We start from the raw sequence: 15683 nt of genomic DNA on the forward strand, positions 1-15683 counted from the left end.
TCCACACTCAGCCAGTTTATTAAAGGCAGGGAGCTTCATCCAGGTCCAGAAGGGAGAAGCCGGGGGACACCCCCCCTTCTTCTCTCAGCTCCCCGCTTCCCCAACCACTCATCTACAGCCCAGCCCCCAGGAGGGAGATGGGGCTGGCGTCAGGCAGACTGCACTGCATAAATACTCAGAGGCCACAGCCTGAATCAGCAGCGTCAAGGGTGGCAGGGGGGTGGGGGGGGGTTGGGGGAGGAGAGGTAGGGAGACCAGGTTTGGGGCAAGAAGGGGTGGCTCCAAAGGCACCTCCCAGGGCTTGTCCTGAGCCCGAGGACCCACAAAGCTAGAGAGAGGGGGCCAGCGGGCTCTGCCCTGGGGTCTGAGACCACAGCCGGCCCTGTCCGGCGAGGCTGGCAGGTGACTCTGGGTTGTTGGGGAGGAGAGGGGTGCTGCCGTGCCAGGGTGCTGGGGCGCAGGGCGGGCTCAGGTGCTGTTGCCCTGCTCCTGCTCGAAGAGCAGCATGGCTAGCTGGGTGCGGGAGCCCAGGCCCTCCAGCTCGCCCTGGCGGCAGCGGTGGTACAGGTCCTCGCTGAGCCGGGCACTGCACGTCTGGGCCCGGTAGCGCTGCAGCAGCGCCGGCTCCACGGCCCGCAGAACGTGGAGGCCGGAGAAGCGCAGGAACAGCTCGTACACGTCCATGCTCTCCAGCAGCTCCTCCTCCTGCTCTGAGGCCGCCGCCAGCCGCCCTCGGGCCGCCACGTAGTCGGAGTTGTAGAAGCAGGCCTCGCTGGCTGCCTGGCGATCGAAGCGGCCCGTGTCTCGGCCCAGCTCCGGGGGCCCAGGGCCCTGGGGCGGGGCCACGGCGGGGTGGAAGGCCTGGAAGTGCATGGGAAAGAAGGCCTGCCAGCCAGAGATGGCGTGCATGCGGCAGCGGTTCAGGAAGTCAGGCGTGAGCACCGTGTCTGGCCCGGCCAGCAGGAACAGTGTGTCCAGCGGGTGCTTCTTGGAGAGCAGATCCATGAGGCGCAGCGGGGAGGGTGCGGCCGTCTGCACGCTGAGCCAGGGCACCCGGGCCCCGGGGAAACGCCGCTCCAGTTCCGCCACGTGGGCCTTGACGGGCGCAAAGACATCCGCGTGGGCCGCCCGTTGGGCCTGTCGTGGCTCGTACAGGAGCAGCAGGGTCAAGGCTGCCGCGGCATCGCCAGGTTCCAGCGCCGCAGTGGCGAAGGCTTCCAGGAAGCCAGGGGCCAGGTCCCGCTCGGCCGCAGCCAGAGGCAGTAACACGGTGAGACGCGAGGCTTCGGTGACATAGGGCACAGGCAAGATCTCCACACGGCTCAGTGGCCGCAGCAGCTGCACCCGGCGGGTGAGGGGCCGGCGGCCACCCTGGGGGGTGAGCGCCTCCAGCTGCAAGTCCAGTGTGTACTCCATACCCCGGGCAGGATCAAAGCGTCGGTAGCCATTAACGAGCTGCTGCTTCTGGAGCCGCAGGGCTGGATGATAGCGACGGTTGAGCTCTTCCAGGGCCGCCCCCAGAACGTCAGCCACGTCGGCCCGGTCAGCCCCTCGCAGTGGGCAGCGGGGCGAACCATCAGCGCAGGAGAAAGCATGCTGCTCCGTGAAATAGTCCCAGCGTAACACCTCAAAACGGGAGGCCGGGCGGGATGGTGCCGGAATGCCCACAGGCCAGGCGGCTGCGCGCTCCCCATCGGCTGCCAGATGGCTGGTGTTCTGGATCTCCCACTAGATCGGAAAAATAGACCAGGAGCAAGGTATAGACCGTGGGGGCCAGCGCAGAGCTGGAGGACTAAGCAGACAGCAGGTGCTACTTGGGATGGGTCCCTAGTCCCCAATTTCTACTATCCTAGGGCCTCCACCCATCCTTTCCCCAGATTGAGGCAACCTAAGAATTAAAAGGGAGGCTTCTGGGGGCGCCTGGGTGGCGCAGTCGGTTAAGCGTCCGACTTCAGCCAGGTCACGATCTCGCGGTCCGTGAGTTCGAGCCCCGCGTCGGGCTCTGGGCTGATGGCTCAGAGCCTGGAGCCTGTTTCCGATTCTGTGTCTCCCTCTCTCTCTGCCCCTCCCCCGTTCATGCTCTGTCTCTCTCTGTCCCAAAAATAAATAAACGTTGAAAAAAAAAAAAAGGGAGGCTTCTGGAAGAGCCTCTCAGAAAAGGCAGGAACAAAGAGGGACTGGGAAGCCAGTTTGTTCTGATTCTAGTTTTGACTTCCCTGGGATCTCAGATGTCTTAGGACCTGTCCCCTCTGTCCCCCAGGGCCCCGACCATACCTGCAACTCCTGGATCTCCTGGTATGTTCGTTCCAGCTCAGCTCGGGCAAAAGCTTTGTGCAGCTGGTACATGTGTACGGGGTCATGCACAGGGTGGGCTGTCAGGGCACTGCGGAAACGGGGGTCTCCTTCCTGCACATGCTCCCCAGGGCTCAGCTCCAGGTAGCTATAGTGTACCCCCTGGGGAGAGGAAGGGAAGGGGTCTGTGATGGGAAGAGATGGGACAGCTCCCCATTCACCTCCCAGTGTGGATTTCATCTTCCCCTCCCATGACCTATGTGGACCTGGAGTCGGAATTACTGGGTGTAAGTACACCTTGACCAGTTGTTAGCTTGTGTGACTTTGGGTGAGCCTCTGCTAGCTCATGTGTGGAAATGGGCATATGGATCCTATCTCAGAGCTGTCCAGGGGCTCAAATAAAAATCATAGTAGCCAACACTGAACGCCTGCTATGTGCAAGGTTCCCTTATTTTTTCTAATTCTTAGAACACACCTGAACCATAGTTATTTTCATTGGTATGGATGAGGATACCAAAGTTCAGGAGATGCATTCACCCAAGGTTATAGGGATAGAAAGTGACAGAACTGGCATGGAAACCCAGGCCTATTATTTCCAACTACCCCTTTGCCTCCGAGGGGGAAGGGCACAAGCTCAGGCAGGAGGTGCCAACGGGGCGCTTATCTTCCCACCTCGTGGTCGCCAGTGCAGCCCACCCCTGTGGCATCGAGGATGCAGCGTCCCAGCCACTCATCCGGTCGCGCACTGACGATGTCGTTGCGGCAGCCTTCCAGGTGGGGGCGCAGCTGCTGCAGCAGTGTGCGGGACAGCAGCACCCCAAAGCCGCCATGGCAGTAGCGGCCTGGGGCGGGCTCTCCACCGATGAAGTCCTGTGGCCGGCCCAGGTACAGGTGGGCAGCGGCCGACAGGCTCAGACGGCCGGCTAGGCGAGCCAGTCCATGTGCCTCGGTGTAGGTGGCATCGGGCACTATGAAGAACCAGTCAAAGTCGTCACCGTGTTGCTCCAGTAGGTGGCGCAGTGCCAGGTGCAGGTGCCCTATGGGCCGCTCCTCACCCAGTGTCACCACTGCCATGCCTGGTGGTGCCCTGCGGCCGCGAGAGCCCGTCAGGAACACCACACGCTCTAGCCGGTGCCCCAGCGTGCGGTTCACGGCCACACCCAGTGTGGGCAACGTGGCTTGTGAGGTCAGCACCGCCACAAGCAGCCTCTGCCTGATGCCCAGCTCCGTGCTGATGTATCGGGTTCTGGGGGAGAAGAGGGCACAAGGTTATCAGAAGACAACATAGGCTCTGGCAGGTCACATCCTCTCTGGGCCTGTTTCTTCATCTACGAATAGGATAAGAATAACCAACTCCCCGGGGGGTCATGGGGATTTACATGAAATATTTGCCTTACCTATATAGTGCCTTGAGGAGGGGGGGGATGGCAATGTGTGTGGAGATATGAGAGGTACATTGTGGATTTGATTCTCTGTTTCACGACTTAGTAGTTGTGTCCTTGAGCAAGTTATTTAACCTACCTGAGCCTCATTCAGTAGTCTGCTCTGCATAAAGGAGCTGATAGTATCTATTCAAAGCACTTAGGCAACTGCTCAGCACATAGATACTCCACACACCATGTATATACTTATTTCTATATAAATATGCCATCATAGCACAAATACATCACATAAATGATGTAAAGGAATATAGGGCAGAGGGATGTACTGAGTGTGTTTGGGACAAGGGAAAACCAGGGCTCAGCAGTTCCGGTAACTTAGCTTCCATAATGCAGAAGGTAAGTCGCAAAGCTGAAATTTGAACTCAGTGTTGCTTAGAAGAAAAGTATTTCAACTCATGCGCAAAGGCATTAATGGGATGGGTACCTCACCCCTCCCCCACAAACCTCATCCCGAGGTGCCCCACCCAGGAACAAGAGATACAGGTAAATTCTGGTTTCTCTTTTTTCTTTCCCTCTCTCTACGCACCCACTCCAAGTACCAGTCATTTCTCGAAACCCAACAGCCCAATCAGGGAGCTAATAGGATCTATGAGGGACCATGGGGTCGAGCCAGTTTAGGACAGAGGAGGGCAAGTTCCGCCCAGGCCTGGACGGGGCCCAGAAAGGGCCTCAGATGGGTTCCACAGCTCCCGGGGAAGCAGGGCAATCGGAAGTTATTGGGGCCAAAGACTTCCTGGCTGGCCAGCCCCTTCCTTCCGGAGCCTAACCCAGCCTCCGGCGGCCTCCCCGGCGCGCCCGACCCGACCGGTGCCCAGGGGGTGGGGCTGGTGGGGCTGATCCCTACCTGACGGCCTTTTTGGCGGCCTGGCCAGGCTGTGCAGGGTGGTAGGGCAAGACACGCGGCTCCCAATTCTCCCCGGCGCCTGCGCCGACCCCAGGCCTCTCGCGCTCCGCTCCCGGCTGCACCGAGTTGGGCCGGCGCGCCGCGTTCGTGTTGCCGCGCGGCGGCAGCTCAGACTCTCCTGGTTGGGGCGGCCCTGGGCCACACGGTTCCTCCACCCAGGTGACGCTGAGCAAGCTCAGAGTGAAGCCCAGGGAGATGCCCACGGCCACAGGCCCTGCGGGCCGCAGCACCGACAGCAGCAGCGATGCCCGCATGGCGCCGGGACCACGGGCCCCGGGGCCCGGAGCAGCCCCACAGCAGCCAGAAGAGGCTCCGAGGGGGCGGGACCGGGGAGGGGGCGGATCCGAAGGGCCCGGGCCAAGCGGGCGGGCCCGCTCCCTCCCCGCCGACGCGGTCCTAGTCGAATCCCCTGCGCGGCGCTCCGATCCTCCTCCGTCCGGCGCAGGGTCCCAGCGCTCCGCGCAGGAGCCTCGACCACGGCCGCCGCTGTCCGACGTGTCACTGCGAGGTCCCCGCCCCCGGGGTGGGGTCTCGGGCTCCAGCTACCGGAGACGGAGGAGAAGGGGGAGGTTAAAGGGGAAGGACCCCCGGAAGTGCCCCCTCCTCAGTGCCGGTGAGGGAAACGCCGGAGGCGGAGTCCCCTGCCTCCCCCGGCGTGGTTGGTGCGTCCCTGGTGACGTCAGAAGCAGCCCGCCCCTGCCTGGATGGTGCGCCCTGAGTGACGTCAGGAGCAGAGGCCGGAGCTGTCCATCAGCACCAAAGGCCGCGGGCGGGCTCAGGGCATGGGGCCGCGGCTCTGGGGCAGCCCAAGCCCCTGCTCCTGCTCCTTTCCTTTCCCCAGACCCAGCCTGAGTCCCCAGACTCCGCGGCACTGGAGTGCCAGCCGGTGTTGGAGGCGGAGCAGCGACGCCGCCGCACAGAGAACGGTCCCTCCGGCCCAGCAGCCCCCTTCCCGGCTCGGCGGACTTTTCCCGGACCCCAGTCAGCTGGGGCCTCTGGCGCTCTGCAACCCCGGACCCTCCGGCCCCTGCACAGCCTCTTTCGCTCAGAAGCTCAGGTCGCCTCCTGCCCAGGTAGATCTTGGACAATCCCAGATTTGGCCGCCCACAGAGGAGTCTCCTGGCTGCCTCTTTCTTATGGGCAGCACACTGTCCTCCTCTTCCCCCAACCAGGGTCCCTTTTAACTTCTACATCTCAGCCTCCTTTAGCCAGGCACTTTTGTTTCCCTTTGTCTTTTGCTCCACTTCAGAGATGCTTCCAGGGCTGGGCATCACTCCTTTGTCCACTGGTGTCCTTGCCTAGTTCTCCCATTCCCATTCTTGCCCCCATCCTGGTGGAGACCCAGCACTCCTCCTTGACCCCAACTTACTCTTTGTCAGGCTGACCTGGGAGGTTGACTCCCTTCCATTCCCAGCACTATGCCAGGCACTGTGGCGACACTGCGGTTCCAGCTGCTGCCCCCCGAGCCAGATGATGCCTTCTGGGGTGCACCCTGTGAGCAGCCCCTGGAGCGCAGGTACCAGGCACTGCCGGCCCTCGTCTGCATCATGTGCTGTCTGTTCGGAGTCGTCTACTGCTTCTTCGGTGAGACCCCTACCTCATCCTTCACCTGGGCTCCCCACTGTTTCCCAAATTATTTTTTAGGCGCCTCAAATCTTCTCTAGAACATCATCACCACTACCACCATCACCACCACCACCATGAATAACTATCTTTCTTTTCTCTTTCTTTCATCCCACACATGTTCATGGATCATCTAGACTCTAGGTCCTAAAAAACACAGGCTTTTAAATTCAGCATGCTTGAATTTGAAACTGGCTCTGCACATTACTAATTGTGATACCTCGGCGCATTAACCTGTCTGAGCCTCAGTTTTCCCATCTAAACTGTGCGAACGATGATAAATTGTCTCATAGAGGGTTGTTGGGAAAATAGTAGATGCTCAATAAATAATAGCTATTATGGTGAAGATGGGTTTGGGTCACTGTGCTAGGTAGGCACAGAAAAGCATTTATCAGGGTGGTTGAACATGGTCCCTTACCACATGGCATGTTGTCTGATAGGGGAGAGACTTCTGGAACATTCACACCTGTAATACATGTTAGAGTGGGCTAGATGGTAGTCACATACATGGAGATAGCTATAGTAACCAGGCCTGCTATAAACAGTTGTTTAGGATGGGTACTGCACAAGGGAGTTCGATTGAATAGGCAACCGGGAGCTGAAATCCAGCCCATGGTCCATTTGCCAAACTCTAGGCCTTGGCACAAGGCTGCTTTACCTAGAGGAAGACATGACTTTTTCTAATTTGCACAAAGGTACCAGATGGGCTAGTGGAATAAGTGCCTCGTGACTACTGCAAGAGTTACAGAATTTCAGAGAGGGGCATGAGCTCCATGGGCTGGGGGCCCAAGGGAAGCCTCTAGGAGGATCATTGTAGGCAATTGGAAGAAGTACAAAGGAAGCATGGAGATCTGGGTTCCAGGCTGGGCAGAGGTGCCATGAGACTAGTGTTCTGCAGCATTTATACCTCCCCCTAGAATGGCTGTGTAGTAGGTAAGGATGGGAGCCAGATGGTGCCTCCTCTTCCACCCCCAAACTCTAAGCTGAACAACTGCAGAATGAGCAAGAGGAAGTGCCCTTCTAAGGGTTTAGGACACATTCTGGGTCTCTAAGGAGTCTGTCACCTCATGCTCTCCACTACCCATACCCACTCTCTCTGCAGTTGCTCAAGCAGCCTGACATTCTCTCCCCTGGGCTTCTCTGCCACTTTACCCACCTTGGATGCCCTCATTCCCAGGCTCTTGGACTCTGAGCCCTTGTGTATGACCTACTCCTCTATCTGACCCCAGAACCTCTTGGATTCTGATGCTTCCCTCATTCCTAAAACTGAATCTCCTCTTTTTTAAATTTATTTTTGAGAGAGAGAGAGAGAGAGAGAGAGAGAGAGAGAGAGAGAGAGAGAGAAAATATGCACAAGAGCAGGGAAGAGGTGCAGAGGGAGAGAGAGGATCCCACGCAGGCTCCATGCTCAGCACAGAGCCCAACATGGGGCTCAATCTCACGATCTCGAGATCACAGCCTGAGCCAAAATCAAGAGTTGGATGCTTAACTGACTGAGCCACCCAGGCACTTCCTGAATCTCTTTATGAACTTTCTCTTTGGCGTACCCTGACCCCTTGACCTCCATCTCTGACTTCCATCTTCCCAACTGTTCAGTATCTACAGGTCCCTCACTCTTCCAGTTACCCTTAATGGGTATAACTTCCATTTTTCTGAAACTCCATGACCACCGGTTCCCCTTATAATCCTCTTGAACACTCTATGACCCTAGTGACCCCCAGCCGCCTCCAGTTATCTCATTACCTTCCATCCCTCTGTCTCCCTCTGTTACTCCTGACACTTTGGTCCCTATGATGCCATTGTCTGCCTACCCTCATGATCTCCCATTTCTCTGGCTTCAATATTACCCTCTCTCAGAAACCCTTTAACACTCTCAACGATTCCATGTCTGTTAATTCCCCTGCTTGCAATGACCTCATCTTCTGGAACCCCTCCCCAATAACCCTGCTTTTCCATTCTCTTTGTAATTTTCTACTAATGTTGTATCTCTGAAGCCCTGTTACCCCTTAAAGACATTATCTTTCTGAACCTGTGTGACCGTCATCTCTCAAGTTCTTTCTGACTTCTAAATACCTCGTATCTCTGAACAATCCCTCCTAAGGCCCCAGTGATTCTATTGCTGATCGCCTGTGACCCCAAATGACCTCTCTCTCTCACCCCTATGATTCCAAAGACCCTAATGACCCTATCACTGATTCACTCTTGACTCCAATGGTTTATCTGACCCTCAAAGACCCAACACTCATCTCAGTAACTCTTATCTCTCTGCTTTCCCAGTGAGTCCCAATGACCTATCTCTCTGACCTCCTTGGACCCCAATGGTCCCATCACTGATGCCCTCAGAACTCCAGTGGCCCCCAAGATTCTGAACTTAGTGACCTGCTCCTGGTTCCTCTGTGATTCTCATGTCCATAACCCCTCTGATCCCCTTTCTGGAGCCTGGTGACCTCATTTTGGCCCCTCACTAGCCCTTGTTCCCCTCCAGGTTACCGCTGCTTCAAGGCAGTACTCTTCCTCACTGGGTTGCTGTTTGGCTCGGTGGTCATCTTCCTGCTGTGCTACCGAGAGCGGGTGCTGGAGACACAGCTGAGTGCCGGGGCAAGTGCGGGCATCGCACTGGGCATCGGGCTGCTCTGCGGGCTGGTGGCCATGCTGGTGCGCAGTGTGGGCCTCTTCCTGGTGGGGCTGCTGTTGGGTCTGCTGCTCGCTGCTGCCGCCCTGCTGGGCTCCGCTCCCTACTACCAGCCGGGCTCTGTGTGGGGCCCACTGGGGCTGCTGCTGGGGGGCGGCCTACTCTGCGCCCTGCTCACACTGCGTTGGCCGCGACCACTCACCACCCTGGCCACCGCCGTGACAGGTGCCGCGCTCATCGCCACTGCCGCTGACTACTTTGCTGAGCTGCTGCTGCTGGGGCGCTACGCGGTGGAGCGACTGCGTGCTGCCCCAGTACCCCCCCTCTGCTGGCGGAGCTGGGCCCTGCTGGCACTTTGGCCCCTGCTCAGCCTGATGGGCGTTCTGGTGCAGTGGCGGGTGACGGCCGAGGGGGACTCCCACACGGAAGGTGAGAGGGTCCAGGCCAGGGTGGGTGAGAGAGAAATGAGTGGCCAAGGACGGGTGGGAGGACTGAGCAAATGGGGCGCGGGGGAAGGAGCAGTACACACTAGTAGCCAAAGGCCTCAATAGGGTTAGAGAGCTGCCTGGCTCAGGGTCTGGGAAGACAGGACCTCAGCCCCACTATTCATTCTGCAACAAGGTATGGGGCAGTGGCTCTGTGGCAAGCCCGTTTCAGGCACAGGGGATCCAACAGAAAAGGGCCCTGCGCTCATGGGGTTGCATTCAGGTGGAGGCAGACAGACAACAGAATGCATACAAACTAGATAATTCCAGCTCCGGAGTGATACGAAAAAAAATATGCAGGGCAATGTAAACAAGTGGCCTACAGAGGCTGTTGCGGATACAGGGGTCAAGGAAGGCCGCTAGGAAGAGGTGACATTTGGGTAGAGTGCTCAAGGATAAGAGGCCATGTGCAAAGAGCTAGAAAAAGAGGGAACAGCAAGGGCGGGTCCCCAGAAAGGAAGATCTTGGCTTGTTGAGGAAGTGGGCTGTAGTGTGGTGGGTGAGGCATACCGACTGTGCGGGCCCTGTGGGCCATGATTAGGACCTTGGATTTTACCAGGAGGGCAATGTGATGCTATTGCAGGTTTAAAGCAGGGGGTGGATAGAATCTCATTTAGCGTTTGGGATGCTCATTCTGATTGCTGAGTGTAAGAAACATTGTGGAAGGCGGGGGGGGGGGGGGGGGGGGGCAAGCATGGAAGGCCCAACCAGTGAGAAGGAGGCTGTAGTTGTCCAATTGAGAGATGATGACGGCTGGTTTAGGTGAGTCACCTGGGGCTCAGGATTGGGAAAGGGATAATAGCTGGAGAGGGAGTACTTAGAAGTCTAGGAGTCTTCCATATGACCTTTGGAAGAAAAGAACAACCGCAGGAAGTCCCATTTGGGGCGTGGGGGATGGGGAAAGGAAGGGGGAGCAGGAGGTTATGGACAAAGGGAATCTGGACGCCTGGAGCCCTGAGGTAGGAAGGATCAGGGAGGCTTGGAGGACACGAGGCGTGTGAGCCTGTGAGACCCTTCTCTGCCCACCCCTGCACAGTGGTCATCAGCCGGCAGCGACGACGCGTGCAGCTGATGCGGATTCGGCAGCAGGAAGAGCGCAAGGAGAAGCGGAGGAAGAAGAGACCCCCTCGAGCGCCCCCCAGAGGCCCCCGGGCTCCTCCAAGACCCGGGCCTCCTGACCCCGCCTATCGGCGCAGGCCCGTGCCCATCAAACGCTTCAATGGAGATGTCCTCTCCCCGGTGAGCAACCTGGGCCCCTCCAGCCTGAATGGGGGGAGAAGGGAGTACTGTAGACTCTGTCCAACGGAACTTGGCCTTCCCCAGAGGCCGATCTCGATCTAGAAGGGCTAGCATTTGTCTGACTATTGTAACCCCTGCACAAGGAGACTGACGGGTCCAGCTCTAGGACTGGGGGAAAGGTGTCCTGAGTAGGAATTTTAATGAGGTATAGTATGGGTAGGGTCTCAGGCTATGGACTATGGGTGTGGTGAGGCCCTGGGCCTGTGGCACTCTGGGGTGAGTCTGAGGCTGTGGCATGCAAGGAGAGGATGTCCCTGGAGGTGGCTTCCGGGGCAGGATTTCCACGCTTACACCTGTGTTTACTTTCCCACAGAGCTACATCCAGAGCTTCCGGGACCGGCAGACGGGGAGCTCGCTGAGCTCCTTCATGGCCTCGCCCACAGACGCGGACTATGAGTATGGGTCTCGGGGGCCACTGACGGCCTGCTCAGGGCCCCCCGTGCGGGTATAGCAGTACTGCTGCTCCTGCCCACCTAGACTCTGCGGTCACCAGCTCTGCCAGCTTGGGGAGGTCTGCTGGGCCGCTACCCAGCCTGCCTGGCCCTGTGGCCTCTGGCTGTCCCTCTCCCCACCCTGAAGAGGGCTGGCCCGGCTACTGGAAGAGAGAACCTGTCTCAGGCTGGGCCTGGCCTAAGGGGAAAGCCTCCTCCCGAGCTCCAGCGGGGCTCTTGAGGGATGCGGGGTGTGAGCCCCACCGGGGTGTGCTCAGGGTTGTGAGTGTGCCGCCTGTGTGTGTGTGTATATGTGTGTATGGAGGCGTGGGCTTGAGGGGACACTGGGACCCTTGCCTTAGATTTCTGATTGGTGGGGCTTCTCCAAGGTTGGCCCTGCCTCCACCCCCACTGCTGGGGTCCCACAGGCCACTCTCCTGCATGTCTAAGTGGAGGATGTCTGCCTTCCTCCCCCACTGCTCCACCTCCCAACCAGACTCATCTAAGGCTTCTTGTCCTTGTCCCTGGGGCAAATGGCAGCACCCCTAGCCCTGGTCCCCTGTCTTCTACAAAGCCACCAGCCTGAGGGCAGTGGCAGGGGAGGGGGGTGGGGGGTGCTGCTCTGGGCTGGGTTAGGGAAAGGGGCTGGGGGAGGGGGCTTAAATGCACGGTGCATGTCTGGTGTCTGTCATGCCACCCTGGACACCTCATGCTTCTGTCTCCCCTCACCCCACCCTGTTTTACATATTTTATAAATGTGCCAAACTGTGTGGCTTCTGCCAGGAGTGGTGGTGGTCTTCAGTGGCTGGCACTTGCATGGGCCAAATGGGAAGCCCCGCAGCCCTTGGTGTCCTGTGTCACTTACTACACAGAGGCTCCAGGCAAGTTCTGCCCTCCTACATCACACAGAGAGCCAGGGAAAAGGACTGTACCACTTTATTGTCCCCAACACCTGTGGTTCCCTTGCCTCCCCACCCCTGCCCAGGGTACGGGCACACGCCTTCCAAGCTGTCCGAGGGCACCTGCCTGGCCTGCTTCGGTCCTCCTAGCTACCTGCAGAGGAATGACTCGGCGTGGGGCTGGGGAGAGAGTGGGTAGCACCGTCCTCTCCCCTGGCAGAGCCTGGGCACCCGCACAGGAAGAGCTGGCTCCTCACCCTCTGCCCCACCCTTTCTGGACCTCTGTCAGGGATGTCTATGAGGGCAGGAAAGTGGGAGTCAGCCCCCGGTTAGGGGTAGGAAATGCAGGAATTCAGGTGGAGGGGGCACCTCTGTGGAAGAGGAAGGAAATGGGACCAGAGGAGCCCTCTTCTCAGCCCGATGTGGAGCTGGCTGAGATGGGCAGAAGCCAGCTGGGCAGAGAGCAGGAGGGGGACGAGGGACAGGTAGGCACAGATCAGGGGCTGGTAGGTAGGAAGGAGAGGAATTAGGGTCCAAATGGGGCATTCAAGAGAGACAGACACAGTCCAGAGGCAGGAGAGAGTGAGAAGCCTGGACAGGAAAGGGCATAGAAAGGTGGAAACGGCTGACCCGAACCAGACGGTTCCAGTAGAGAACACAGGGCTCCCTCCTCTGCTCAGCCCTCAGCCCCTCCCCCACTCCCCACCTCCACACACCCCAGAACCAGTTGGCCATCCCAAGTCCTGGAAAACCTCTGGTAGGCGTGTCTCAGCCCACCAGCTCCCAGGCCACCCCTCCTGTCTGGCCAGCCAGCCTGCCCCTCTGACCTCTGCCCGGTCAGCTCCACTCACCCTCTACCAGCAACCGTGTGTGGGCGCTGTCCTGGCCGGCCTGGCAGCAGTAGGTGCCCTGGTCCTCAGGTCTCACGTCATGGATGACCAGGCTGTGGGTGGGGCCGTGGCTGCGCAGCTCATACTTGTCTCCCGGGCACAGCTCGACCCCCTCCCGCAACCAGCACACGTGGCCCCCCGAGCGGGACACAGTCACCTCCAGCACCGCCCTGCGGCCGACCAGAACCGTCTTCTCTCGAGGGGGGCGGCGGCACATCTGGAGAGGCAGTGCTGGGGGTGAGGACGAGGGCTTAAGTTAATAGGGACACGCAGGGCCCCCAGGAGGAGAGACGCATCTTCCCCCTCCCTGCAGCCTCCACTTCTCTTAGATATCTAAGGCACCAGCCCGATCCTCTGTACCCTTAACCCAAAGTCTCCTCCTCCCCAGGAAACGCACTGCCCTCTGTGACCCGCCCCAGAAGAGTCCCTCGAGGAAGGGAGGTGGGGAGGCAGTGTTCCCAGGACCAGCCGCCAGCCTGCCAGTCCCGAGGGGAGATGATGCCCTCTCCCAACCGTCCCTCCCCAGTTGCTTACCCTCCACCTCCAGCTGAGCCACGGACTGGGCGGGTCCCGCCTGGAAGCGGACCTCACCGGCGTCCTCCGGGCGCAGCTCGCTCAGCACCAGAACATGTTTCCTCCCTGGGGGTGAGAGAGGCGCTAGCGAGGCCGGAGCAGCCAAGGGGAGGGTTCGGGGATGAAGGTGGGCCGGAGTAGGTCCCCGGGTCGGTTTGGACACGGCCAATGTGCGCTGGGGGCGGGACTGAGGGGAAAGAGGAGTGGTCCAGGACCGGTGGCTCAGAGCTGGGGACCGGGGAAATACCGGGAGAAGGTTCCTTGGGCTGTGGGGCGGGGCTCACTCGAGCCAGAGGCGGGGCTTATCCTAGTAGGGCGGGGTTTGCCTGAGCCGGGGGCGGGGCAGCAGGGGGCCAGACTAGGAAGAAAGTCCGCCAGACCTTCCTGTCGGATGCGGACGCGGCCTCCGGGTCTCAGCGGCCGGCCTCCGAGCTCCCAGCTCCCGGTGGTCTCCACCTCCGACACGGTGCACTCGAACGTGGCGCCGTCGCCTTCGCGGGCGCGCACCGCCCGGAGCTCGGAGAGCACTGACACCGTGCGCTCTGGGGCGGAGCCGGGGGCGTGAGGCGGGGGCGGGGCTGAGGGGGCGGTGCCCGCTCACGTCCACACTCCGCCCTACTCCCGGGAGGCACCGGAGTCTGTCCGGGGCTAGTCGGGTCCGCAGTCCCCGCGCCCGCAGCATTGCCCAGTCCGGGCAGCGCCCGGTACCCACCGCGCACTGCCAGGCGGACGGGCCCGGCGCGAGCCGTCCCCACTGCACAGCTGTAGGTCCCGGCGTCCAAGGGGCCGCAGCGCCGCAGCTGGAGAAGGCGACGCGTGCCGAGGGCCTGGAGCCTGAGCCGAGGGCTGGGGGTGAGCGGGCGCCCGTCCTAGGGGCGAGATTTGCAGAGGGTCGGGGAGAATTCGGTTGGACACAGGCAGCCTCGGCCTTGGGAGAGGGCGGCGCCGTCTGTTGAAGCCCAGAGGTTTCGAGGAGCATTTATGCCTCTCTGTCCCCCCAGGCTGGGATCTGGCTGTCCTGAGCCTTTGGGGCCTCCCCGGGAGCCTCACTGGGAAGGTGTCATCCTTGGGGATGTTAGGACTCAAAAGGGGCGCCGTGGGCACTGGAAGCCAAAAGTCGTGTACCGATCACTCTGGACGTGAGCATGGATTCTAGAATAAGGCAAATCTGGATTCAAATATGGCTCTACCCCTTTTGTCTGCCGCTGGGCGATATCACCCCACTGAGCTTCAGGCTCCTTAGAGGTAACACGGAGATAGCAAAACCTACTCTATAGGGCTGTTGTAAGGATTAGAGGGTTTAATGTAAAGTAAATCTGAGCACAGTGCCAGACACATCTGTTCAGGGAGTATTAGTTGTTTCCATTTGGGCCATTATCATTATGTCCTTATGACGTCAAGGTGGGATGGGTTCTGACCTTCTCCCAGGTGACATCAGCCAAGGCCTGGGAAAGCTCGCACTCCAATGTAGCTGTGTCTCCCTCGGTCACCTCTAGGTCCTGCGGCCCCCTCACAATGGTCACTGGGGCCTCTGGGAGGGGGAGAAGGAAGACACACTTGGGCACAGGGGTCAGTGGTGGACACATTTGGGGAAGGTGGTGGGTGGAGGCCACTCATCAGAGGGGGATGTGCCGGGACACAAGTGGTCCAAGTGGGATGCTAGTCAGTGGAGGACACAACAGGGCCACAGGGGTCAATGGGACAGGAGTGGCCAGCTGGGGGTATCACACTTTAAGTTGGCCAGTGGGGGACATGCTGGAATTAGAGGGGCATGGGGGCGGGAACCAAAGCAGGGACGCCAGTGGAGTCACCTATAGGCAGGCATGGTCAGTGGGGACCACACTTTACTGGAATGGACAGGTGATACTGGCCAGTGGGAGACATGATGTGTTCAGAGGAGCAATGGGGGGAACTCCAGAGCACGTGTTATCAGTGGGGAATATGGGGCGTAGAAAAAATGGGCATCCCTGAACCAGAGTTGCTAGAAGAGTCATCCTTAGGCAGTTAGTGGGTCACTGGGACTTGAGTGGTCAGAAGGGCACACGCAGGCAGGCAGCAGGGGCCATGGCAGGCAGGTGTGGTCAGTGGGGCCACACTCAGAGTGGTCAGTGGGGCCCTGGTCACGCAGCAGACAAGAGGGACCACACCGGCACAGGCACACTCACAGTGGCATGGTCAGTGGTTCACAGGGACCAGAAGGTCAGTGGAGTCAC

At 59.5% G+C, this 15683-nt stretch overlaps 3 protein-coding genes across 7 annotated transcripts in view; 1 reads left to right on the plus strand and 2 right to left on the minus strand.

The window, feature by feature from the left end:
• On the minus strand, nt 1–5037 carry CHPF (chondroitin polymerizing factor). Its single transcript, XM_025935358.2, has 4 exons — nt 4579–5037; nt 2965–3538; nt 2275–2454; nt 1–1728 (listed from the first exon to the last, which is right to left on the minus strand). Exons 1-4 carry the CDS (start codon nt 4890–4892, stop codon nt 469–471), a joined length of 2328 nt encoding a protein of 775 aa, XP_025791143.1. The 5' UTR covers nt 4893–5037; the 3' UTR covers nt 1–468.
• Nucleotides 5000–15683, minus strand: part of OBSL1 (obscurin like cytoskeletal adaptor 1) — a 27272-nt gene continuing 16588 nt past the window's right edge. For 2 of the 4 annotated variants that reach the window (XM_086719727.1, XM_086719730.1), the window contains 6 exons: nt 14889–15001; nt 14183–14339; nt 13851–14012; nt 13432–13536; nt 12859–13128; nt 12029–12157 (listed from right to left, as the gene is read on the minus strand). In XM_086719727.1, coding sequence (XP_086575853.1) covers nt 12045–12157; nt 12859–13128; nt 13432–13536; nt 13851–14012; nt 14183–14339; nt 14889–15001 — 920 coding nt within the window. In that variant the 3' untranslated portion in view covers nt 12029–12044. Of the gene's footprint in view, nt 5181–12028; nt 12162–12858; nt 13129–13431; nt 13537–13850; nt 14013–14182; nt 14340–14888; nt 15002–15683 lie in introns of those variants that run through there. The other 2 variants (XM_086719728.1, XM_086719729.1) reach the window with 2 other exon arrangements.
• Nucleotides 5330–11703, plus strand: TMEM198 (transmembrane protein 198). Of its 2 annotated transcripts, none has more exons than XM_025912622.2 (5): nt 5330–5711; nt 6053–6222; nt 8747–9322; nt 10415–10617; nt 10991–11703. In XM_025912622.2, exons 2-5 carry the CDS (start codon nt 6057–6059, stop codon nt 11126–11128), a joined length of 1083 nt encoding a protein of 360 aa, XP_025768407.1. In that variant the 5' UTR covers nt 5330–5711; nt 6053–6056; the 3' UTR covers nt 11129–11703. The 2 variants fall into 2 exon arrangements, with proteins under 2 accessions (XP_025768407.1, XP_086575859.1); XM_086719733.1 differs by having other exon boundaries at nt 5336–5711; nt 6018–6222.

This window comes from Puma concolor, chromosome C1 (assembly GCF_028749965.1).
Source record: "Puma concolor isolate L17-30 chromosome C1, mPumCon1.1.hap2, whole genome shotgun sequence".
NCBI classification, from domain to species: domain Eukaryota; kingdom Metazoa; phylum Chordata; class Mammalia; order Carnivora; family Felidae; genus Puma; species Puma concolor.

What these genes read in the sequence shown, in the direction of transcription:
- CHPF (XM_025935358.2), bottom strand. Translation starts at nt 4,892, where the DNA reads ATGCGGGCATCGCTGCTGCTGTCGGTGCTGCGGCCCGCAGGGCCTGTG. An exon ending in GCTGCACTGGCGACCACGAG is followed by an intron (nt 2,455 to 2,964) that starts GTGGGAAGATAA and finishes TCCTCTCCCCAG; the next exon opens with GGGGTACACTATAGCTACCT. An exon ending in AGGAGATCCAGGAGTTGCAG is followed by an intron (nt 1,729 to 2,274) that starts GTATGGTCGGGG and finishes TTTCCGATCTAG; the next exon opens with TGGGAGATCCAGAACACCAG.
- TMEM198 (XM_025912622.2), top strand. Translation starts at nt 6,057, where the DNA reads ATGCCAGGCACTGTGGCGACACTGCGGTTCCAGCTGCTGCCCCCCGAG. An exon ending in AGTCGTCTACTGCTTCTTCG is followed by an intron (nt 6,223 to 8,746) that starts GTGAGACCCCTA and finishes GTTCCCCTCCAG; the next exon opens with GTTACCGCTGCTTCAAGGCA. An exon ending in GGGGGACTCCCACACGGAAG is followed by an intron (nt 9,323 to 10,414) that starts GTGAGAGGGTCC and finishes ACCCCTGCACAG; the next exon opens with TGGTCATCAGCCGGCAGCGA.